Raw genomic sequence first — 24,219 nt, forward strand, 5'->3', positions numbered from 1 at the left:
AAAAAAAAAAAAAAAAAAAAAAAAAAGCATATCTTGTGATATATCAGGCTAAATAAAGCAGGGCAGGGAACAGGGATTCTGTGGAGCAGAATCATGAGGACCAAAGGAAAGATAAGAAGGAGAGGCTCTGAGCAGGAAAGCTTGTTCTTGCCAATCATGCAAGCAGGCAGGAGGAAAAAAAAAGAAAAAGAGACTGAAGGACTCTGCATCTGTGAAAGGCAGTTAAAGGCTCCTTCGTTTCCTCTCGCTCCTTGTAAAATTTTTGTTGTTCTGGTTGAGCTGGGGCTCTTCAAGGTTGTAAACATCCACTCTGGGCACACACGGCACAGCACAGCTGGACAAGGAGAAAAAAAAAATTTATAAAAAGACAACAAGCTTCCTGCTCAGCTTCTGCCTTCTCATACTGTTTTCTACAAGTCAGGGAGACTCAATGGCTACCAGCAGCAAACAAGCAGCCTCACCTTATAGATGAAACACCTTCACCTTATGGATGAAACAACAACTATTAGTGGATATAGTAAATGGAACTAAATGATGCTTCAGACTTTTACTCATCCTGCTTGTTCAGCTCACCAAATGTCCTTCACCCAGCCACAAAACTAATCTCCACAACCTACCCATACCTGAATCCTATAGACCTTCTCCCACTCTTTACCATCAGTATCTACAATGAAGGTGACACATAGACTAGGAAGACAGCAGCAAGCATCACCTGCACCATATTAGTGTTATGCAACACATTAKCCAGGAAGGAGAATACATTATGCCTTTAAAATGCATTGGGAAGGACCAAGATGGTTATGGTCAAGCATACCATTTTGAAAGACATGAAATTACGTCTACGTTAGTGCTTGGAAGTCGCAGGAAAAAGAAAAAAAAGTTTTCCAGCATGCTGGAGACACAACCTCTTTTGTAATTCTAGTAATGGCCTGGGGAAAGAAGGAAAGGGGCAGTGGGTGAATCCCTACTGCTAGCTAATTAGATAATACATTTACTCTCCCAGGCAATATATCTTTCCCTGCATGGGATGCATTTTTCTTCACCAGCCTCTCAAAAGCAGCTTCCCTATAAATCACARATCACCACTGCAAGCATTCCCTTAATGAGATTTTCAAGTTTTTGCATTCATTTAATAAACAATGTTCACCTATCTTCATCTTACTGGCAGGTTTAGACTGTTTATTCAAAGTTAAGGGAAGTCTTTTGGGGAGATTGAACTCCCCATACAAAGATCATACAGGATCACCCATTCCCCAGGCATTCCTATTCCCCATATGCCATGTTGCAGGTGGCAGACACCTGACGTGCTATTTTCAATATGAATAAACACAACAAAAAATACCCCCCAAAAATCCTCATGCTGTAGTCATATCATGAGTGGAACTGGGGGGAAAAAGAGCTGCCAAATCACAAAGAGGCGTGAGCAGAGTAGCTCCTTAACTAAAGCAGCACAGCACCTAAATTAACTCTTACTCTTGCTAGTCAGAGGTGGCTAGAATCTGCAGGCAAGTCTGCACTCAGTCCACATAAATAAATGGTCATCCCCACAGCCCATTCAAGATTTAAAAAACAAACAGAAACAAACAGAAAAAAAAAAAAAACACACACACACACAAAAAAATTACACACTCAGTAATCCTAATCCTTGTCAAAAAAGGCAAGTCCTGAAAGCCAGTGGAGGCTCTACTTTGGAGCAAGTTAAGAGCTTTCCCTGTATGTTCTGACATTTATGCAGAAGGCTTCCTGCAAGAGGCCCCATTTCTTTTCTTGTGGGCCTAGTGTATATTTGACCCCTTTTGTTGGTGTGTCATGTTCCTTAGCCAATTCTCACATACTGCTCATCAACACACTGCTGCTGGCGAAATAAGCTCATCTGCTTTTCCAGATTCCTGAAGCTCTTCATAAACTCTGCTACAACATCTGCAAGCAACATTTCTTATGTTCAGTCCAAAGTACGTGCCCTAGCAATGAATATAAAAAATGGTTATAAAATATACATATAAGTCTTGAAACACAGATTCCTGAAAAGCCTGCCTGAAAAATCATTCAGTGCTCACTCTCCACAAATTTCATCTTCGCTTGCCCAAGGGAGTTTAAGATAATCTTGGGAGAAGAGAAAGGTTACAGCTTTGAACTCCTCAGACCCAGCTACAACACAGTCCAAGGCTGCTTTCACATACTATATTAGCAAATATATTCGTACACAAGTAACATCAGTTCTCCACATAAAAGAAGTTATTCCTGAGCTTTTACCCATCAGTTTGGTCTGACACCAAACTTTCAAGCGGACATGTCCCCATCCCTGAATCAGAAAAACAGCCAGCTTGGTTTTTTTGCTTCCTAGAGCCTTTTTCTGCTAGTGATGTAAAAAGGAGAGGCAGGGACAGGTAAATAACAAAAACATCTGATTCTAGTGTCCAAATGAGGCCCTGTGAACTGAACCTAGTGAGAATAAAGGCATTTCCAATTTCACTTGACAAAAAGAAACAAAAACATAAAACATAAGAAATTCATGAAAGGATAATTCGTTTTAAAGTGTTGTACCTGCCTCTAGAATAAAACAGGATTTCTTCCGATGACCGGAAGGCGCCCCGTTTGCTCCAACACGGTAGCGTCTTGAGAAACCATGTGAGCCGGGCCCAGCAGAGGGTGCTGTGCCACCAAGTGACAGCGACACCGAGGCAGGCCAGGCTGCTCCCACCAGGCAGAGGAACGGAGCCACACAAGGGAGGGGAACCCGTTCTGGAAGTCAGATACGGTTATTAGTCACCAGCACTACAGTCTGAAAACTGACACGGATACCACCATTAACACAGATCCCAAACTCCGGGCATTGTGGAGAGCACATTTAAATCCAGATTGGTCCCCACACAGTTTCTATATGTCAGTTTTGGAGCACAGGTCTCCTACTGAAAATGCTTTGCAAATGACAGGGCCGGATTGCTCCTGCCCTGCAACATAYGTACGGGGTTAAGTTGCTTAAGTTGAAAAATACTCTGTCAGCTTCCTCTCTCCTTCTGAAAACCTCCAAATCTTTCCTTGGAGCAGCAGGAAGTCTGTTCAGACAAGAGACATGGCAGCATCAAAGCAAAGAGCTAGCAATTTCAATTCTKCCCTCCCCCTTTTTCTTTCCACCTCCTCCAGCCAAGCAGATTTTCAGTGAGGAGAGAACCAAGCTAGGGAACATGAAAGGAATGCTGAGGTAGCAACTCTAGGAAAGTGTCTTTTATTTTGAAATACCAGAATATGACCATGAAAAATACAAAAATCTCATCTTTTTTCTTCTCTCTGTATTCCAGCCTGGGCACTGAAAGAAGCTCAAGGGCCAAATAAGTCACCCTAGTCACATTCCTCATCACACTAGTGAGTGAAACGATTCCACCTTCTCTCTGTACAGTTGATGGAATAACCTCGCCAGGATGTGGAAAGGGGCCTCAAAGTTTTTCATCTCTTTCTGCAAAGAAATAAGAAAGCTGTGAATAGCAGATGGAATAAGCATTTGACTAACTACTGAAACTACTTCATAAAAGACAGATTTTAACTGAGAGTGAATTAGAAGTGAAACAGTGCCCCCAGTTACTCCCCCTCGCCCGAAAGAGGGGATTACTTTACAGACACTGACTTCCACAGACAGTGGGAGGAGCAGATACTCACCACTGACATCTCACAGTATTCCAGGCCTTGTTTCTCAGCCCACTCCTGTGCTTGCTTCTGCTGCACAACTCGACGACCAACCAGGTCTGTTTTATTCCCCACTAAGACACCTACAGCAAGGGGGGAAAAAAAAAAGCAAGCTTTTTTCAGCTTTCTTTCAGCCCAGAACTGCTGATTTGTTAGTAATAAATGCCAGAATATTTGTGGAAGGAGCTGAACAAGTTGGGGGTAGGGAGAACAGGCTACAACTACAAAACTGCCTAGAAAAAGATTCCACAAAGGAATCATCTGAAAATGATTGTGCCTTGTCTGCTTTGTGATAAAAGCAGATGAGCTAGAGGAAGCTATGCCTGGGCTTAGCTTAAAATACATACTCTGTGCCACATCTCAATGGAAACAGCTGCTGCCATACAAGAGGGAAGCAGATAAAAAGATTCCCATCCCTTCCTTACCTGGAAGATGCATCCCAACTGCCTGAGCCCTCAGCTTCTCCAGCCACTTGGCACAGTTGTTGAAAGACTGCTCGTTAGTGACATCGTACACAAGGCACAGGACGTTGGGTTGCTCCCACTGCACAGCAAGAAAAGAGTGTTGTCAGCTCTAATGAAACTGATGTGGTCAACAGGCAGCCCCCATCTACACAGCAAACACAGATGCTAAGACAAAAATAAAAAGCCTAACCTAAAAGAACCCTAAGCTCAGGTGGGAGTTTCATATTTCTTTTGAGCTGATKAAATGGGTAGCTGCTGCTAAGAGCATTGGTCTTGCTTTCTCCCCCATTCCTGTCTCCACAGTTGCACTCTTTTATTTGTAGCAGCTCCAGCATTCACTCCTGATCCCTGGGAAACAGATTCTGCATGCTGAATCAGCACAAAACTAATCCGGGGGAAAAAAGTAGAATGATTTTTTGCCAGTTTGAGAAGCTGAAGCAGCTTCCCAAGAGGTCCTCTACAAACAGACCTGGTGTAAGGGCAATGGTGGAATTGCCCCTTGTAGTGCAATGAATCATTACATTGACTTAGCCACTTTGTGAAGTCTCATCTTGCATCAATTAATTGATCCTGCCTTTTGAAATGAGACAATACAATGGAGAGCTRTATAGGTGAGGACAAGAACAACAACAGCAACAAAAAAAACAAGGGCGGTCTCATGTCCACATGAAAGAGTCCTGCTGGATCAAAGCAATTCCTATAATGGCAAAAAGCCCACTGATGTGGTAGTAGGAAAATGGATGTTTTTCTATGAAATAAAAGTAAATTTAACCAACAGCACATAGTTGTTCACAGCCAAATATCCCTATTTCTTTTGTTARGAAATTGAAGTATCACCTGCATTCCTTCCTTCAGGAAAGATTTCTTCTGGTATTTTTACAAGTTTCAGAGAGAGAGAACAGCAGAAATTGGCAACTGAGGTAGTGCCCATTTGTACTAAAGACAAAGTCTGCTACAGCTGCCAGACTGGGGAGTTCAGCTCTCCAAAGCAAAAGCACTTCTTTGGAAGGAGAGGGCTGTTACATAATACTCACCAGTTTCTCCAACATCTCAGAAAATAGATCTTTCCCTGCAGAGTCAAAAATGAAGAGTTCCTGAAAGCAGAAGGAGAAAGGGGGCTTTTGCCAGGAAAACACAGTGTAGGGAAAGGTTTAGAAAGTAAATACTGGAACCTGCTACTTTTAAATTTTGTTCAGTGCCCTATCCCTAAGGGACAAGCTCCTCACACCAAGAATACTGCCTGTTCAGACAGCATGAGGAAAAAAAAAGCTATTTTTCCTATATAAAAAAGAAAAGGATCACCAAACCTTGTTTAAGTCCCTACTGGAAACACAGTATGTGGAGCTAGTTAGTAAGAAGCTAACTTCTATTATTTATATAAGATAAACATACACATGCCATTAGTGGGAGTTTCTGGGGTTATTTGTTCTCAGAAACATGAACTAATCCTGAGTGTCCTAAAGAACAGTACATATTCTTTAAAAAGCTGACAGCAGCTTTGGCTCAAGATGTCATCTTGCATATAAGCATGCAAAACTTGCATTCTAAGATTGAACTATCCCTGGAGAATCAATAATCTTACAAGATCACCCTTATTTCCTTAATGCAACTTAATGGTCTTATGAACATGAAGAGGGATCTTCCACCAATGAGACAAAAAGAGAGGTCTGAGCTCTAGACATGTCCTTCTGACTCAATTTATGTCACAGAAAAACTCACCACACTATCACTTGTCTCTGGAACCGATACGGCCTTCACCAACAGTTCTGTGCCCGTTGTCTGTCAAAAAGAATCAGGAAAACAAGGATCAGAAGAGTTTTTAAGAGCCTGTCTATCTGCGTACCAACTGTTCATTGGATTGAGGCAATTCTTGTGAATCATTACAATTCCATCAAATGTACTGTTGGGAAGTCAACAACACTCCTCAAAGATCTGGTAACATACTTCTACTTACATGTCAAACCCATGCAGATTTGCTCAAATAGGGGAAAAAAAGACAGAAAAGAAACAACATCCAGAAATTTGGTTATATACACGGGTGTTAGTTGAAATCTGCAAGGCTATGTTCACTTTMGTAGTGCTGCTCTTTTCACAGTTCTGCCTTAGAACTTTTTGCACCAACCATGTGATCAGCTACCATATGGGATTGTGGTAATTTGTCCTTCTTCCACCTTTTATCTCATTCTGCTTTGTAGCTCATTTGTTTGTTCTATTTTCATCCCTAACTTCTGGTTTCCAGCATTACTTCAATGAATAAACATATGCCAGTTCTCCCTCCTCATTTTTTTTTTTTACTTTACTTATATTTACTTTTATTTTTATCCTGCTTCTGATTAGTCATCACCATTGATTCCTGCACTGAAAGACTGCAAACTGTATCCTCTTCATCAGCGAACAGTTTCTGTAGATTATAATTATCTTRTGACTACGCAGCACATCTTCATGTTTGCATAGTGATAAGCACACTGTCCACACACACATTTAATAGTTGAAATGAACAGCTTTCTCCTTCAGCAATGCTTTTTCATGGAGTGCTCCCTAAAGGGTGAAGCTCTCCAAGACCACAAAAGCTTGTGAAAACATTGATTCAGCAGGAAAATGACAAAAATTAACTGGTTTACTCTGCATTAAGCTTTGAAGCTAGCCCCTACATAATGCAAAGAMTTAAAATGCTAAGCTATTTTTCTTCAGGAGTCTTGAGGGAGAAAGGAAACCCTAAAACAAGATCCCACCTTCAATKCCTCAACTTAAAGTAACATTATTCATTTTTTTCTCTATAGTTTCTTATTTTTCTTTCATGAAACACAGAAAAGTTGCTGGAGAGCCTATTGTCCCATTTATGCTCACTAGCGTATAATTCTTCTGAAAATGGGCCCCATCACTGCGGAACATCTGGGCTAAAGCAGTCTTCCCCACAGCTGGATCACCTGCAAGACCAAAGATAAAAGAGATTTTCGTTCCATTTTACAGTATCTTATTTTCCTGCTGTTACATTTAGTTCTCTACCTTCCTGTGGTAAGGGCTTATAACCTGAACACAGGTAATATAAATCCCATAAGAAGCACAAAACAACCAAAAAAGCCAACCTACATGCTGAAAACGATGTTGTCGTTATGCAGAGTGGGCTGATTTCATAGCTCTGCTCCATCGCAACAATAAAGAAACCCCAGATCAGAGCAAAATTGCAATTTGTTCTAAAATTAACGTCTAGTCTATAGCTTTTAGCTAAAGAGTAACAGTTCCCAGACACAGGATAAGAGGGACTGAACTGCATAGGAGGCTGTTTCTTCTCATTAGGTTACATGTTTTCCTCAAATTCATATCATTGTTATATACTGAGTTCAGGTAAGAAACTGATCATTTTTATTCCCCAAAGCTTCTTAAGCTGGTAACATTCCTCCATGACTCTTCTTGCTGACCTTGCTAAGACAGCAACTCTTGCTGACTCAATGCTGCTGTTGTCTCATTAGTTGCATCCTGGACATAACAGGAGAAAATGTCATTGGCTGAAGAGAAAGGTCCTCCTGATTCATCCCTACATGGGAACAAAATCAGGAGGCTTTAGTGTTTGCTCTTTTAGAGTCAAGACTTACTGGTGTGGTTTGCACAACTGTTTGAGCAAACTTGAAAGCTGCCCTACCTTGGACAACTGCCACAATCTGCCAATGCAGTGGCAAAGAATGGCAGAATCTGTGTGCACCCAAATCACTTCATGAAGCATACTGCACGTCATCATTATTGAAAATAAATGAAAATGAAAATATTAAAGTCAACTTAGTGCTCTCAAATGGCTTATCCTTACTCYGTATCTCCTTTTCTTGATCTAGTAAGTTCAAATAGGCAGGAATTGGGAGTTAAATCTCTCAAAGGTATAGCTTGACCCTTGAAGGAATACTCATGACAGCCAAACCTGAAATACAAGTCTTTTATTTTATATCATTAATAAACAAAGCAATGTAGAAACATCCTTTGACGATATTCCAGTTTCCTATGCTTCCTGTGTTGTGTTTTGAAGCAGACTGAGAAATTTTTAATCTTACATGGCACTATAGAGAAAGGCACTTTAGCTGGTGACAACTGCTCCTAGATGCATCAACCAAAATTAAAAATATTGTTTAAATATTTTTGGTGTTCTTTCTTCCTTTAAATTGAGTTGGGCTCATAATATTTAGACAGGAAAATCTGGTAAGTCAATTTGTTCCCTGATCAGTTCAAGTTCGTGCTGAAGACAACACTCTGTTCTGAGAGGCAGTTAATCTGTGCTTAAATAGACAATTAGATCTGTCTTTCTAAGATGAGACAGAGAAGCACATAATGCTCCAAACTATATAAGGCTCTTTTATTTCCATCATCCAATGTAAATTCCTATCTAATTTGTTGCCTTTTCACAGTTTGATAGYCCCAGCTTTTCTTCCTCTTTTCTCATGCTTAGCCATCATCTTCGCCCATTACTTCACTTGTCTCTAAAAATAAGTTTCTTTGTGCTTTGTATTTAGTTTGGTCTCATCTCCCAATACTGCATCCTACAGTATTTATTGCATCCTTAGTTCCGCTGTTCTCTAAGAAGCTGTTATATGTCTCAAAAAGGCCGACCACTGCCAACATTTTATAATGCCAACCCTCCCACAGTTTCTCCACAGCAAGCTCAAGCAGCAATATCTTTGACTATGTATCTGTATATTATCCTCAAAATAACATAGGAATCCCTTTCTGCTTTCAAGTTATTAATCTCATTTTTGCTAATACAYGCTCTTTTTTTCCCCCTCTGTTGTTCTTCTTGACCTCTGTGCTGCTCCCAACACCGTAAGCCACTCTACATTTGGCAATCATAYCCTTAGGTACACAAGAGTTTCTTGCTCCACATTTGAATGTTTTTCCTCCTGCCTATATAATTGCATTCCCCTCTTCTCTTTAGTTTGTTGTAATAACTCATTTGTTAGGTCCCTTTCACTATAGTGGTCATTTTTGGAGAAATTATTTTGTCTGGTCTGCTGCATTAACTTATTATTTTTAGTGATATATTGATATTATCCAAGCACTTAAAAATGCTGCACAGAATTGAAGAGGCAGCTCCCAAGCCAATTAGGATTAAGCATTTAATTGGATCATCCACAGAAAATGTATGATAAAGTGATCATGAAACTGGCCTGACTAGCATTAAACAACACAACCTGAAAGACCTCAGCAAGACCTGTGTACTGGGACTACAGACTTCCACACTGAGAATGATGCAGAAGTTGCAGACCTAGAAGACAGGCAAAATATTCCTGTTATCTACAGGAATTGTCAACATTAGGCATCAGGGAGATGATAAAGGAGATTTTGCCTTTGCCAAAGATTGCACTTGGGCTTTGTGCAAGTTGGTCGGTTATTTCTGAGACAAAAAGGCAAAAGGATTTTATTCTTGATGAAAAAATACAGAGGTTTGGAGCAAGGAATGTAAAGCTGAGAGCTGTCCACATATGAGCATTTTCTGATTTTGTGCTTGGGAGTGAAGGTGCACAGAGCTTAAATGTAGAGGGAGGGGAAAAAAAACAAAGYTTTTATTCCACAGCATTAAGAATCAACCACATTTACTCTCCTCACCTCCATAATTCATGGTGACTAAACCGAGCTCAGCCTCTGTGTTTGTTCCCCACCTGGAGGCCACGTTTCCATCTCACGAGGATGCTCCTTTTTTGGGGGGGAGCCTGCTCCTGCTTTTCTGGCGGTTGAAATCACCCTCCTCACCTCGCAACTCGAGTGGGGACGTAATAAAAAACGGGATTCCCTGAGGGAACAGCGGACTCCCTTCCTCACCCACGTGCTTTGCAGGCCGACGAGGGGCCGGGACACCCGGCACGACCCGCCACCACCGCGGGCCCCCCCCAGCCGCCCGGACTCACCTGCCAGCAGGCACTTGGCGGCGAGCTTCACCATGGCCGCACTTGGCGAGGCCCGGCCGGACACCGGGCCCGGCGGCCACGGAGCGGGAAGGCAGCGGGAGCCGCCGCCGCGGCCGTTGGCGCGGCCCTAGCAACGGCGCGGCCCTAGCAACGGAGCTCTCCCGCCGCCTCCTCGGGAGCGTCACCACCCAACTCGATTGGACCCGAGCTCTGTTCATCAATGATATCCGAAGTGCTTATTGGCTCTCTGGTTTTCTCCCGCCYACCAAGGTTATTGGCAGGCCCACCCATGACCCGCCCCTTCTGGCGGTTAAGGCGGGGTGGAGGCTTCAGTGGGAGTTGCTGAGGTTCCCGGGAGGTTTTGCCCAGCAACTAGTTACGTTTTTGGGCTGCTGCTCGTCATTGGGCAGATAACGGGGAGGGGCGCCAGCAGCTCGAAATTAATTTGCTGGGTGGAGTTTACAAATAATTTACGGAATAGGGCCTAAGTAGTAGTGGGCAACAAAAAGACAAGAAGCCTAGCCTAGCCTAGCCTAGCCTAGCTTAGCTTAGCTTAGCTTAGTTTAGCTTACTCTGGCCTGGCCTGGCCTACCCTACCCTAGCTTGGCCTGGCCTACCCTAGCTTGGCCTGGCCTACCCTAGCTTGGCCTGGCCTGGCCCAGCCTAGCTTGGTTTGGCCCAGACTAGCCTGGCCTTGCTTTGCCTAGCATAGCTTAGTCTGGCTTAGCCTAGCCTGCCCAGGTTTGTTGGGGTCTGGTGTCGCCTAGCCTGGTCTAGCTTTGTCTGGTCTTGTTTGGCCTGGTATGGCTTGGCCTGGCCTAGCCTAGCCTAGCCTGGCCCGGCCTAGTCTGGCCTAGCCTAGCCTGATATGCCCTAGCCCAGCCTGCCTTAGCTTTTCCTAGCCTGGYCTGGCCTAGCCTAGCTTAGCCTGCCCTACTCAGACTTGGCCTAACGGGCTTAACCAGGCCTAGTCTGGCCTGGTTTGGCCTGGCCTGGCTTGTCCTCATCTAGCCTAACCTGGCCTAGCCTAGCCCAACCTGGCCTAGCTTGGCTTGGTGTAGCCTTGCCTATACAGGCCTGGCCTGGCCTAGCCTAGCCAAGCCTAGCCTAGCCTATCTTAGCCTAGCCTATCTTATCCTAACTTAGCCTGGCATGGCCTGGTTTGGCATGATCTGTCTCCCCTGGCCTGGTCTAGCCTAGCCTGGCCTGGTTTGGTCAAGCTTGGTTTAGCCCAGCATAGTCYGGCCTACCTACTGTGGTCTAGCCACATTAGACCTAGCCTGGCTTGGTCTGATTTGGCCTCCTCTGGCCCTGCCTGGCCTGGCCTAGCCTAGCCTAACTTTTCCTAGTCTGGCGTAGCCTGACCAAGCCTAACCTGGCCTGGCCTGGCCTATCCTAGCTTGGTTTAGCCTGGCCTATCCTGTTTTAGCCTAACCTGGCCTAGGCTAGCCTGGTTTAGCCTGACGTAGCCAGACCTAACCTAATGTGGCCTATCCTGGCGTGGCATGGCCTGGCCTGCTGTGGCCTGGCCTACCCTTGCTTAAAGTGGCCTACTAGTCCTAGCCTAGCCTAGCCTAGCCTAGCCTGGTCTAGCCTTGCCTAGCCTAACCTAGCCTAGCCTAGTCAGGCTAGGTCAGACCAGGCCAAACCAGGTGAGGCTAGGCTAGGGCAGGTGAGGCTAGGCCAGGGCAGGCTAGGCTAGGCTAGGCTAGACTAGCACAGGCTAGGCTATGCTAAACCAGACCAGATCAAATCAGGCTAGGCTAGGCTAGGACAGGAAAGACCAGACCAGGCCAGGTGAGGCGGGATCAGGTTAGGTTAGGCTAGGCTAGGCAAGACTAGGTCAAGGTAAGCTAGGCCATGCCAGGCCAGGCCAGACCAGGCCAGGCCAGGCCAGGCTAGATCACGCTATGCTAGGCAAGGCCAGGCCACATCAGGCCAAATCAGGCCAGGCCAGGCTAGGCTAGGCTAGGCTAGGCCAGACCAGGCTAGGCTAGGCAAGTCAAGGATAGGCCAAGTCAGGCTAGGCCAGACCAGGCCAAAACAGTCCAAGACAGGCTAGGCCTGGGTAGACCACATTAGGCTAGRCTGGATTAGGCAAGGCTAAGCTAGACTAGGCTAGGCCAAACCAGGCTAGGCCAAACYATGGCTGAGCCAGGCTGGGCTAGGGCAGACCATATTGGGATAGGCCAGGCCAGGCTAGACCAGATCAGGCTAGTCTATGTTAGGCCAGGACAGTCCAGACCAGGCCAAACCAGGCCAGGCCAGACTAGGGCAGTCTAGGATATCCTATGTGAGGTCAGGCTAGGCTAGGCTAGGCGAGGCCAGGGTAGGTCAAACCAGGCTAGGTTAGGCTAGGATAGGCCAGGACATACGAGGCCCAACCAGGCCAGGCAAGGCCAGGCCAGGCTAGGCTATACTAGTCTAGGTCGCGGCACGCAAGGCTRGATGAGGCTCGGTTAGACTAGTCCATGCCAGGCTAGGCTAGGCCAGACCAGGCTAGGCCAGGCAAGGCAATGATAAGCCAGGCCAGGCCATGCAAGACCAGGCCAAATAAGGCCAAGACAGGCTAGGCCTGCATAGACCACATTAGGTTATGCCAGATTAGGCAAGTCTAAGACAGACTAGGCCAGGCCAAACCGGGCCAGCCCAGGCTAGGCCAGGCTAGACGAGGAGAAACCAGGTTATACTAGTCCATTCCAGGCTAAGTCAGGATAAAATAGGCCAGGCCAGGCTAAGTCAGGATAAAATAGGCCAGGCCAGGCTAGGGTAGGCTGGACCAGGCCAGGCTACACGCTACGCTAGTTCAAGACTGTCCAGACCAGGCCAAACCAGGCCAGATTAGGCTGGGTCAGTCTAGGCTACCCTATGATAGGCCAGGTTAAGCTAGGCTAGACCAGGTCAGGGTAGGTCAAGCCAGGCTAGGCTATGATAGACCAGGCTACGCTAGGCCAGGCCAGGCCAAACCAGGTCAGCTAGGTTAGTCCAGGCTTGGCTAAGGTAAGGCAGGCCAGGCCAGGCCAGACCAGGCTAAAGAAGGCCAGACTAGGCTAGGCTGGCTCAGTTAGGCCAGACCAGAACAAACCAGGCCAGGCTAGGCCAGGCTAGGTTAGGCTAGGCCATTCCAGGCCAATCCAGGCCAGACCAAGCTAAACCAGGCCAGGCTAGACTAGGCTTGCCTAGATCATGCTAGGCTGGCCARTGTTAGACTAAGCCAGGCTAGGCTAGGCCAGGCTTGGCCTGGCTAAGCCTAGGCTAGTCAAGTCAGATTAGGCTAGGCTAGGCTGGTCAGCTAGTCTAGACTAGACAGACTAGAATAGTCAGCTAGTCCAGTCTAGACTAGGTACGCTAGTCTAGTCAGGTTAGGCTAGGTCAGGCTAGGCTACGCTTGGCCCAGTCAGGCCAGGCTAGGCCAAGCCAGCTTAGGCTAGGCCACTCCTGGCAAGACTAGGGCAGGCTAGGTCAGGCCAGGACATGCAAGGCCAGACCAGGACATGCTAGGCCAAGCCAGGTTAGGCTGTCCTGCCTTCCTAGCCTCCTCTTCTACTTCTATCCTTGTGACAGAATCGACTCTTCCCTGAGGAATCTTTCTCTGCCCGAGCGCCTGGGTGATTCCCTTCCATGCCCCTCACCTGCACCTTGCTCATCCCGCCGCTCTGCTCCCTGCGCGCACTCTGCTGCGGCACGCGGGCGCCCTGGCGCTGCCCGCTGTGGGTGATGCCATCGTGCACGGCTCTGGGTGATGCCTCGAGCGGCAGCTCTTGGCTGTTGATTTGTTTTGTCCTCTCCCTGTCCTCGCACCTCACTCTTCTAAAGTCAGCTGCAAATGCCTTGGATTTCATAGTGACAATTGAGGTGTTGGCTGTTAGTGTCAGGGTGATAAATACCAAGCTTAGGAGGCCGATGTATCCACGGTGCAAGTTGGGTAAACTGATGAACTTGCTTCTTACCTTAGATCAAATTTTGATCTGCTGTCGTTTTCTCAAATTACTGTTTTTGCTTGTCTTTGACAATACTATTTTCCCCTTTAGTTTTCTATTTAGTTTTTTGTTTAGCTTTTACATTTTTGCCCCAGTCTGTCTTTGCTGCTCTTTTTTTCTTCCCTTTTCTTCTTATTATTTTTGTGATCTTTCACACCAGTCACTGTAGCTGGGTCTCTTCTATTATTTGTTTTTCTTCATTTTCAGATGTTACCAAAATGTCCCTTGACTGCACTTTAACTGTTTCTCCTCTTATCATTCTTGATCTCTGTGCTGATTTCCCATCTTCTTAAGCAGCTCAAGCCAAGCTTACTATTTTTGTGTTAGAGCTGAAAAAGCTACATGTGAAGCTTCCTTTCTCTTTGGTCTGTCCAATCTCTTTGAAAGGTCTTATGCTTTTAGATAGCGTATTTTCCATAACAAGCTAGCAGTTTTTTTGCTCAGCGTATAGATTTTACTTGGCTATGCTCTTGGATTTTTGCTGCAGAACAAAGTTTTTTATTTGCTTACCGTGAAAAGAAACAAATAATGTTGGGAAGAAGAGAATATCAGTCCTTCGCTGGTATTTGGGTTTTAGATCAGTGTTTCAAAGAGTAGAGTTGGTTGAAAATACAGTTCTCCTTTCTTTTGCCTCAAGTCAGTGCCTTTTTAGAAGACAATTTGTGTGGTCTTTTCTAGTATGAATTACCCATTTTGCATATTTGCGACTGTGTCACATAACTGTGTGACGTCTAGCCAGACAAGCAAATAATATAAAAATAATAAGCATTATAGGAAAATCAAATGAATCTTTTATATGCAAATGATTTTTTTTTTCCTTTTTGTAGTAAGTTATGAAAGAGGAGATCTTTGGCTTATGGTGGAGCATACATCTCATCACAGATGGTAATCTCTAGTGAAACATAGTGGTGGGATCATTATTATGGGATCCTTTAAGAGAAAAACGAATATTAACCTCCAGTTTGATTATTGCCTTCACTGTTTTCTTCTCTGTCCCTTAATCCTCTGTCACATAAAGCAGCTGTTGAGTTGCTCTTCTTTTTTCTCATCACTTGTATCCACCTTTTTTAGATTTCCATAGTATCCTCTGAGAAATTAACTTGTCTCTGTGTTGTTACATCTTTGCAGTCTTTGAATTATATTTTGTCTATTTGTAATTTTGTACCATTTTACTGACAGGTTTGTATACGCAGGCTTTGAGGTTTCATAATGAAGTACTTGAGATTTATTGATCATGGCTGCAGTGTGGTATTAATCAGCATTTACTGAAATCTCAAACATCTCTACCAACGTGTTGTTCCATTACACACCGTTGACAGTGATGGATTAATGAAGGAACTACTTATCCAGCTCTTGTAATTCAAGCAGAAGCAYAGTGTGATGTTAACACAGGGACTGCCACTAAATAAATCAGAATAYTGGTAACTGCACTCATTGGAGCTTTCCTCGTCTTGAATATGTGAGGAAGAGCTGGAAAAGAAACCAGAGGGGATTAGAAAAAAATATGGATGAAATCTCTACCCTAAAGAAGTGTTGATGATTTTAAGTCCGGTATTTAGCAGTTAAGGAGAAGTGCAGCAGTCTCTTATTCCCTGAATTTAATTTCTTCTTCAAATAAAGCAAAATTCCCTGTGAGTATGTGCCTCTTTTATAATATGAACAGGAGAAGTTAGCCTAGCATCCACAGAACCCTGTAATTTGAAGTCACATTCCTTGGTGCAGGGATCACAAAACAGCGGGTGGACAGCACATGACCAAGCAGGGCTCACATTTCTGCAGGCATCAAAAGCGTCCATTGATGGTAGGACCAGAGCTTCAGCAAGAGAGGCAAGGAACAGCAGAAGCAAGGTAAGGCTTTATACTGAAAACTAAACCAAGGTCATGTGGTCTTTCACATTATGAAATGTTGCACTCCTCCTTCTGTTAGGCACTGAACAAACCACTTCTTTGTCTCCTTCACAACATATACCCATTAAAAAAGGATTTTTTTTCTTTTTTTGTGAGGCCAGATTCACTAACATTTCTAAGGTTTCTTTTATATAGGTATTTATTTATTCATGTATAGATGCAAACAAAGATTCTGGATGTATGTGGGATGAGCAGGCTAAAACCTGTAACTTGAATGTGTTGAGGAGATAGCTAATACAGCTGTCCTTGAAGGAAATAGTGCTKCTCAAGAGCACATTAATGTTGAGTAAAAGAGTTAGTAGACCTTTATGTAAGAAATGTCTTAAATACAGATCACTAAAACAGTTTTTTTAACTGTTACTAAAAAGAAACAATCTGTGGTAAAGCAGTATCAGAAGTATCCTCAAGATGTCTGAATATTCAGGATCCATGCAGCTTTATTAAGGTGTCCTGAATTCTTACAACACTGGCTATTTACTTATATGTCTGGAAAGCTTTGAGAATGGCAAGAACTACTGTGTAAATTTTATTGCTGATTTTCTTCTGTTGTGCTTTACTTAAATAGTGGAAGAAACAGAAACACAATCCATTTTTGAGTACTACCTTATGTGGCGTCCCCTAAAACTTCCTTTTGTTTCTTCTTTTCAAAGTGAAGGTCTTGGAACAGAAAAATGAATTCAGAAATTTTCTACTTGTTGGTAACAACACTATAGTCCTGGGTCTTCTAATCTTGCCGTTTTATAGAATTAGTTGTTCAGCATCTGGTAGGGACTGAGTCATGGATGTGAAGGCTTTCTGGCTGAGCCTCAGTGCACAGAAATATAGGATGATTATGAAATGGTGGATTTAGCCAAAGGATTTTTTGGCAGTTGTAACAGCACTTCTAACTGCTCTGTTRGATTGTTTGTTTCTGATGTTCTAAGTTAGGAAAGTGAAAATAGAAATGAATGATGGCTGTGGTGTCAATGAAAAATGCTACATCTGGGAACGGTACCTTTATAAAGCTTTGAACTTGGTTCAGGTATGCTAATTGCAACTAGTATGTCCTCTTTTATGAAACGAGAGACAGTTTTCTCAAGGCTATATTSAAATATATAGTGACAAAAATAAGAAGGAGAATCATTGGAGAATATTCTGGAATTTGTATTAAAAAAAAAAGACATTTCCTTGTTTGTTTCCACTTGCATGTGATAAGAGGAAATAGCTAAAGAAGGTGTTGGAAGGAAATAGCTCTCATAGCTAAAGAAGGTGTTGATACGAAAAGTAAATTCTGCTTAGTTTTTAGCAATATTACCCAAAGTTTTAGTCAGGGATAGTTTATCTGAACTCTGGCACATCACATAGAAACTCTTAATCTTGTGTAGATCTCCACGGAATTAGCAGGAACATCCTTCGGACTGACCTTGCATGTGATGTGATCTTAACCTTTCTCAGCAATGAACATACTATCCTTGGGTGTATCCTTGGAGCAATCCCTGTCCTGCTGTTCAACACAGTGTTGTGCATAGGGTCTTTTCAAATGTAGTAAGTGAGCTTTAAGTATGTGCTTCTGCATCGTGAGGAAGGGATTAATCTATAGGATACAGAAATAAATATATGACATCTTCATATGAGCTACYGTTAATTCTGTATTGCCAGTCATTCTGTGGTGGTGATGATCATGATATCAGCTGGGAATATATTTTGGATCTCTAGCTGCTGCTGCAAGTGCTTAGACAGCAACTGCTAGGTTTACATTAGTGCTATTTAAAGTATTTTAAAAGTATAAGAAAAATTACAATAAAATCATGAGATTTATTGAAGATATGAATTTTGTTTTATATTCTGTGTGAAGTCTTAGGCTTTATGTTTTCAAGACTTTTTTCATGAGGGCATGACTCTTAAAGTTTTTTTTTCCCCTTCCTAAAAACGGAGCCTGTCATGTGACTTCAGGACTCAAAGCATTAATGGGAGAAGAAAAAGAAAAATATTTGAAACTTCCAATAAAACTGGAAGATTTCTGAACAYTATTTGCCTTCTGTCATCTGCACTTACCGCAAAGGTTATTTTTTGACACAAACTTGTCTACCATATCCGTGTCCTTTCTTTTCAAGGTCACCTTATTACAGTGTATTTATATTAGAATTAAACTTCTCCTACTTCGAGCTTTTAAAATCCTCCCTGTGGGCATCTCCAGTCCTTCCAGCTCTAGATTCCTTTCACCTCAAATCCCAGACCCTGAGTTTCAGTACGCTTCACCCCCTGGCCTCCATCCCAGAGCTCTTTGCCCGTGTGTTGCTGCTCTCATGCTTCAAAAGCAAGACAGCCCTCCTGCATTTGCAGTAGCTATTTGCATTAGCTAGTTCCTTCCCATTCGCTGTTGTGCCTAGCTAGAATAACTCTCTGCCTCTTTTTGTTTCTGCAAAAACAGGGTGCTCATTCCTGCTTCCGATGAAGTCTTACAAATCCTGGCTGCAGACTGAACTAATAAAAATTCTGAATGAGAAGAATCCCAAGCCTGTAAAAATGGAGTACATCCCGAAAAGAATGCATGAGGTCCCTCCTTTATTACCTGCTGTGAGTTTTGTATTCAAAAGAGTATATTAAATTTCAGGTTAATTTTGACCCATCAAACCTCCAGAGAAGGGCAATTTGTAATTTAATCTATAACGTGTTATATTGCATCAGTTATATTCCTTTGGAGCTTGCAAATTGAGAATGCACTTGAATCCTAGGATTCTSAATGGGCAAAAAAAGATGTAGGCTCATTAAATATATTGGCAGATTTCTTTTAAAGCTCCTCTACTTTGCTAGGAATACTATCATATGTGAACAAGAAAGTAAATGCATGCAAGGAGGGACCGAAAAATGCTGGCTCTAGTAATGGAGATTGTTGCAGAACATAATTGAACACTGACTGCAGCAAAGCTAAAAGGAGACTTGCATTACAATGACATAAAATCTTTTCTTTTTTTTCCCCTAACCTCTGATTTGAGCTGTCTGACTAAGAGCAGGTGCTGGGCAATAGCTTTATTTCAGCAGTCCATTRTAGCTGAAGGAGTAAATGCAGTTCTGCTGTATCCAGCAAAATTGAAAATGCTTTCGGGGGAGGGGAGGAATGCAAATGTGTTAAAATAGAAAAGCTTCATTCATCTGCATAAGGAAGTAGAAATTAGCACAGCCACATAATTGTGATTCCTCTTTATATTAAAGCAGGCAGTAATAAGAATACTTTATAATTTGATGTTACTTTCAGGATCTTTTTAGCGATGCTTTTRCTAAACTGGATGGTGTTAGAGATACTGAAAGCAAAGTTTAATAATTCAAAAATTAAACTAATAAAATCTTCCTGTGCAATGTTTCCAAAACCTGAAGATGCCACTTTTTGAGTGTTTGAATGTTTTTCCAAWGTTAATTCATCTCTTCAGTAATATATGACTCTTCCTTTCAATAGTTATAYTAGGCATTTGACCTCTGTTCCTTGGTCCCTTTCTACCTCTCTAGAAGTTCTGCACTGGAGATGTTGCAATTAATGTTCAACTTTTCCATATTCTTACTGCCTGAAGGCCTAAGTTAGCAGTCATTAATGCCAGTGTTGGACCACTGTCACACTAGTGAAACTMTCTGTATTCTTGTACACAAACCATTAATTGTTCAGACTAGGATCTCATAGAATTGATGTTGTAAAGGCTGAACATTCTGAGTTAGGCATTGCCAAGATGCTTTCCCTTTTCTTTTCCTGTATGGAAAAGCAAATAAATTTATAAAGAAACATCTGCTTTTCTAAGTGTGCGTTCTGTAAACTTATTTCCAGAGAACACTTTCTGGAAAGAATCCTATGGGTTAGGGCCCTGGAAGGAAGGGTAGAAGCAGGGGAGTAGAAGGGAGGGAAAGACAGCTGACCAGTATCCAGGAATTACTTCCTCCAAGCTGGAGATCAGTGCATTCCTATGAGTAAGAAGTCAAGTAGAGGGGACATGAAAAGCTTCTTGAAATACATCAGTGGAAAAAGGAAAACTAGGGAAAATRTGAGTCCACAGCTGAATAGGATGAGTGCCCTGATGATGAAGGATATTGAGAAGGCAGAGCTCCTGATTGCCTTCTTTGTTTCAGGCTTTACTGMAAAGACCAGCCCTCAGGAATCCCAAGCCCTAAGACAAGAGAGAAAGTCTGGAGGAAGGAAAATCTCCTTGATTGGAGGTGATTGAGTTAGAGATCATTTAGGCAAACTTGGCACCCTCAAATCCGTGGACCTGATGGGATACACTCATGAGTGCTGAGGGATCTGGTTCATTGCTTGGCCACCCTTCCTCATCTTTAAAATAGCAGGAGAGGTGACTGAGGGCTGGAAGAAAGCCACTCCATTCTTTAAAAGGGACAAGAAGGAGGACCCAGKAAACGACCGACCAGTCAGCCTCACCTGCGTTCCTGGAGGTAGAATGAAGTGGCTCATCCTGCACGTCATCTTTAGGCATGTGAAGGATAAAAAAAGATGATTGGGWGTAGTCAAAGTGGATTCACCAAGAGGTAATCATTAATCATTCTGATGGCCTTCTATGATGGTTTAACTGGCTGGGTAGATGAGGGAGAGACCTAGACACGCTGAAGAGGTAGGTGGAGAGGAACCTCATGATTGTTCAACAAGAGCAAGTGCAAGGTCCTGCACCTAGGGAGGAATAACTCCATGCACAGGCTAGGGACTGACCTTCTGGAAAGCAGCTCTCTGGAGAAGGACCTTGGAGTCTTGGTTGACAGGAAGTTTACCAAGAGCCAGCAATGTGCCCTTGTGGCCAATAGGGACAAGATGAGGAAAAGCTTCTTTATTGTGGGGGTGACTGAGCATGGAAACAGGTTGTGGGGTCTTTATCCTTGGAGATACTCAAAAGYTGCCTGGAMACAATCCTTGGAAGAAGGTGTTGATATGAAAAGTAAATTCTGCTTAGTTTTTAGCAATATTACCCAAAGTTTTAGTCAGGGATAGTTTATCTGAACTCTGACACATCACGTAGAAACTCTTAATGTTGTGTAGATCTAAGCAGAATTTACTAAAAACTAAGCAGAATTTACTTTTCATATCAACACCTTCTTCCAAGGATTGTGTCCAGGCAGCTTTTGAGTATCTCCAAGGATAAAGACCCCACAACCTGTTTCCTGTGATGTGTTGGAAACATGCTAAGTGACCTTACTTGAGCAAAGGAGTTGAATTAGATGATCTCTAGAGGGCCCTTCCAACCTTGACCATTCTGTGATTAAATGCCCTCCAGTATTTTTATTTGGATACCCTGATCCATTTTTCTATTTTTGTAGCTGCTGCCGTTTCTGTCAGTTTTTCTGTCACTGGCTGGAGAGGGGATTCTAATATTTGCATTTATATTGCTTCTGTCTTAAAATCTGTATTAACCTTTGATAAGCTTTGTTACTTTACTAATGAGTGCACCAATCAGAAATGTACTTTCTCCATTGTGAAATATGTAAGTCCACACTACAAATCTCACTGTCTGGGAAATTATGACAATTGATCTCTTATGTGCATAGCTATGATCATCATGATATGTTTTGCTTCCCTTTTTCTTTTCTTTTTTTTTTTAAAGCTTTTTTTTTTTTTTTTTTTTTTTTTTTTTTTTTTTTTTTGTTAAGAAGAAAAGTCATTAAGTATTTTGGAGCTATGTAGAGTTCCTGAATTTCTAAAGTGTAGGTCTCTGAATAAGAGCATTTGCCAAAATACTTTCTCAGAATGGAGGTGTCACTGTGCAGCAGATCAGGTTTAAGTATGTGTTTCCAGGAGCAGAATCCAGAACCTAGAGGAAACATTCTAGTCACTGATATAGAACAGATCCTATGCTCTGCTATCTTTGGGGCTGATCTGTTCTCTAAAACAAACTACCAATAGGACCAGAGGAAATGGCCCCAAGTTGCACCAGGGAAGGTTCAGGTTTGACATGAGGGAAAACTTCTACATGGTAAGAGCATTCAAGCGTTGGAACGGGCTGCCCAGGGAAGTGGTGGAGTCACTGTCTCCAGATTCAGTGATGAGACCTGAAAGTCTTTTCCAAACATAATTCTATGATTCTTTGTCACCCCTGGTTTCTGAGTATAATTAACACAGGAATGTTAGCACATGCTTTAATCACAGCTTAATTTTGATGTATTATTGTATGCCATATCATTTCTCTATCATTTGCAATTGATTTATAGAAGAAATAATGAATTTTCCATCCACTGACCACTTAATCATAGCCTGGGAGATTGCAGCCAAATGGAGCTGTTTTGTGCTTTCTGCTCACTAATAAACGTTTTGTGGACAATTTTGTGTCCTTTCTGAGCCTTGTATAATTCATAATTTTYAGCCTTGAGTTATTTTGTGGAGGCTAATTTGTGGAGAACTTATTTCAAATATTTTGCACAGCTGCAGTATTTAATTCCATAGCAATAACAATGTTAACTCTGTTTTGAATAGAATACTATCCATGTATAGACACCAATAGTAGAAAAGCTTTGATAAAAATATTTGTCTGTTGCTGAGAGTGCGAACTGTGTTTCTAGTGTTTGAAAGTATTTAGAAACAAGGGAAAATGTCCTTATTTCCCCCCAAAAGTTGTGAAGTAAGAGAAGACAAAAAAGCAAATAAGCCAACTTTGACTTGAGGAAGTGTCCAAAGGGTAGAAGCAATCATGAGACCGTAGGTTTACAGGGATGAGCTCAGGACTGATGTTTAGATTGTAAATATCAGTCTTAGCTCTGGCAAAATGGATGGATCTCCAATCCATTGTTTCCCAAAATAGCCAGTGCAAAAAATTGCTGATGTAGGAAACTCACTTAAGAGCTCTAAAAGACTATGTAGAACATAAAGAGCTGGGAATTTGTTAGTTAAAAGTTTGGTAATGGTGATCTAAGGCATGTTAAGGATTRATAGTGTTTGATTAATGCAAACACGTTATATATGGTTTTAATTTGTCATTTGGTAGAAAATTACTCTTTGTTTAAGACTTGTGGATTTTTGGCTCTTTTTGAGTTGTAGTTGAAAGAGTGCTGCATTCCTTCCCTGGCAACATATAATGGCAGTGTGAACAACTACCGTCTTTTTTTTTTTTTTTTACGAATAAAAGCAATTTACAGATTTTTTTTTAAAAAATTTTGTCTAATCATGAAATGCTGTCTGCCTATCTAAGGTAAAGATAAGTACTTGTTGCCTAAGACTGAATTTTCAACGTGTTGGCTGAATTTGGTGTTTTATGACCTTTATTTTATTACAATAGTGGAGAAAATTACAGAACATTTACTGCTTAGGAGAGCAGAGAAGATGTAAAATGCCAGCTAAGAAATTCAAGATATATGTTTCTTAGAAAAAAACCTTGCCTCTTTGCTTATCTCTGTGAAAATAAAACTATTTTCTATATGAAATAATGCAATACAGAGTAATGTGGATTTTCTATATATGTTAAGCCTACTATAATCAATAGCCTATGATGAAAGCTTGATTTAATTTTGTGCAAATCATATTTTCTCTAATTTTATTATCAGATTCTTTGAGAGTCTTCAATACTTTAAAATGGAGGTTAAGTGAGAATTAATATTTTAATGTTTTGTATATGTAATATGTTATATTGCTTGTTTTATTGTAATTTAAAATATTTTATTCAAATTTGTTAAAATTTTGAGCCACTTCCTCCTAGCAGAGTCAATCAGGAAAATTCTGAACATTTCGTATAGGACAGCAAGAATCTAAGTACTGAGTTAGATAAATTGTAATTACAATAATTTTAGGTTCAGGCAGAAATTGATTTATGTAAGATACCTGATTGGGACTATTTTATTTTATTTTAGTGATRCATGTGTGAAACATTGGAAGTTAAATTTTGTTTTTAAAATGCATTTAAGAAAAATCTATTTTAAAACATATTTTATGAGATTTCTGCCTACATAGAACCTGCATATACTGTAGCACATTCAAATAAAATGTACAAATGCATGGATAGAGAAATATTAATTCATGTTTATAGGATAAAGTGCCATCTACCATGAAAAATGAAGGTGATATTTTGGAGCTATTCTTATTCAATTTAAGTGGTATCCACACTGTAATTATTTTTTTTTCAGTTTGAAAATAAAAGGATATTTCTTTAGATATATCATTACATCAGGATATATCATTACATAATAGAAAATTTTCAGGCCAAATCAGATCTTAAGCTTGCTTTCCATTGCTTGTGCAGGAGTTAATGAGAGAATAACATGAAAGCATATTGATTTAGGAATCATGAWTCTTCAAATGCCTTCAAACTTCTAAGCCTTCAAACAACCTGTATTAATACTGGCTTAACA

At 41.9% G+C, this 24,219-nt stretch overlaps 1 protein-coding gene and 1 long non-coding RNA gene across 3 annotated transcripts; both read right to left on the reverse strand.

The window, feature by feature from the left end:
* Positions 1 to 1,128: 1,128 nt before the first annotated feature.
* On the reverse strand, positions 1,129 to 3,202 carry LOC112958439. The gene is made up of 2 exons (XR_003251417.1): positions 2,967 to 3,202; positions 1,129 to 2,742 (listed from the first exon to the last, which is right to left on the reverse strand). It is a non-coding gene; the product is annotated as an uncharacterized LOC112958439 (long non-coding RNA).
* Positions 3,203 to 3,253: 51 nt separating this feature from the next.
* IFT27 (intraflagellar transport 27) lies at positions 3,254 to 10,113 on the reverse strand. Of its 2 annotated transcripts, none has more exons than XM_026052274.1 (7): positions 10,031 to 10,113; positions 6,993 to 7,072; positions 5,865 to 5,924; positions 5,180 to 5,239; positions 4,107 to 4,224; positions 3,655 to 3,764; positions 3,254 to 3,454 (listed from the first exon to the last, which is right to left on the reverse strand). In XM_026052274.1, exons 1-7 carry the CDS (start codon positions 10,062 to 10,064, stop codon positions 3,356 to 3,358), a joined length of 561 nt encoding a protein of 186 aa, XP_025908059.1. In that variant the 5' UTR covers positions 10,065 to 10,113; the 3' UTR covers positions 3,254 to 3,355. The 2 variants fall into 2 exon arrangements, with proteins under 2 accessions (XP_025908059.1, XP_025908060.1); XM_026052275.1 differs by lacking the exon at positions 10,031 to 10,113 and adding an exon at positions 7,565 to 7,680.
* Between the last annotated feature and the right edge of the window lie 14,106 nt (positions 10,114 to 24,219).

This window comes from Nothoprocta perdicaria, unplaced genomic scaffold (genome assembly GCF_003342845.1).
Source record: "Nothoprocta perdicaria isolate Ctin4 unplaced genomic scaffold, notPer1 scaffold_86, whole genome shotgun sequence".
In the NCBI taxonomy this organism is placed as follows: domain Eukaryota; kingdom Metazoa; phylum Chordata; class Aves; order Tinamiformes; family Tinamidae; genus Nothoprocta; species Nothoprocta perdicaria.

Coding starts and splice junctions, on each gene's coding strand:
- IFT27 (XM_026052274.1), bottom strand. CDS start 10,064: ATGGTGAAGCTCGCCGCCAAGTGCCTGCTGGCAG. Junction 5,925..6,992: donor TTCAGAAGAATTATACGCTA/GTGAGCATAAAT, acceptor TCTTTTTGACAG/ACAACGGGCACAGAACTGTT. Junction 4,225..5,179: donor CTGAGATGTTGGAGAAACTG/GTGAGTATTATG, acceptor CTTGCTGTGCAG/TGGGAGCAACCCAACGTCCT.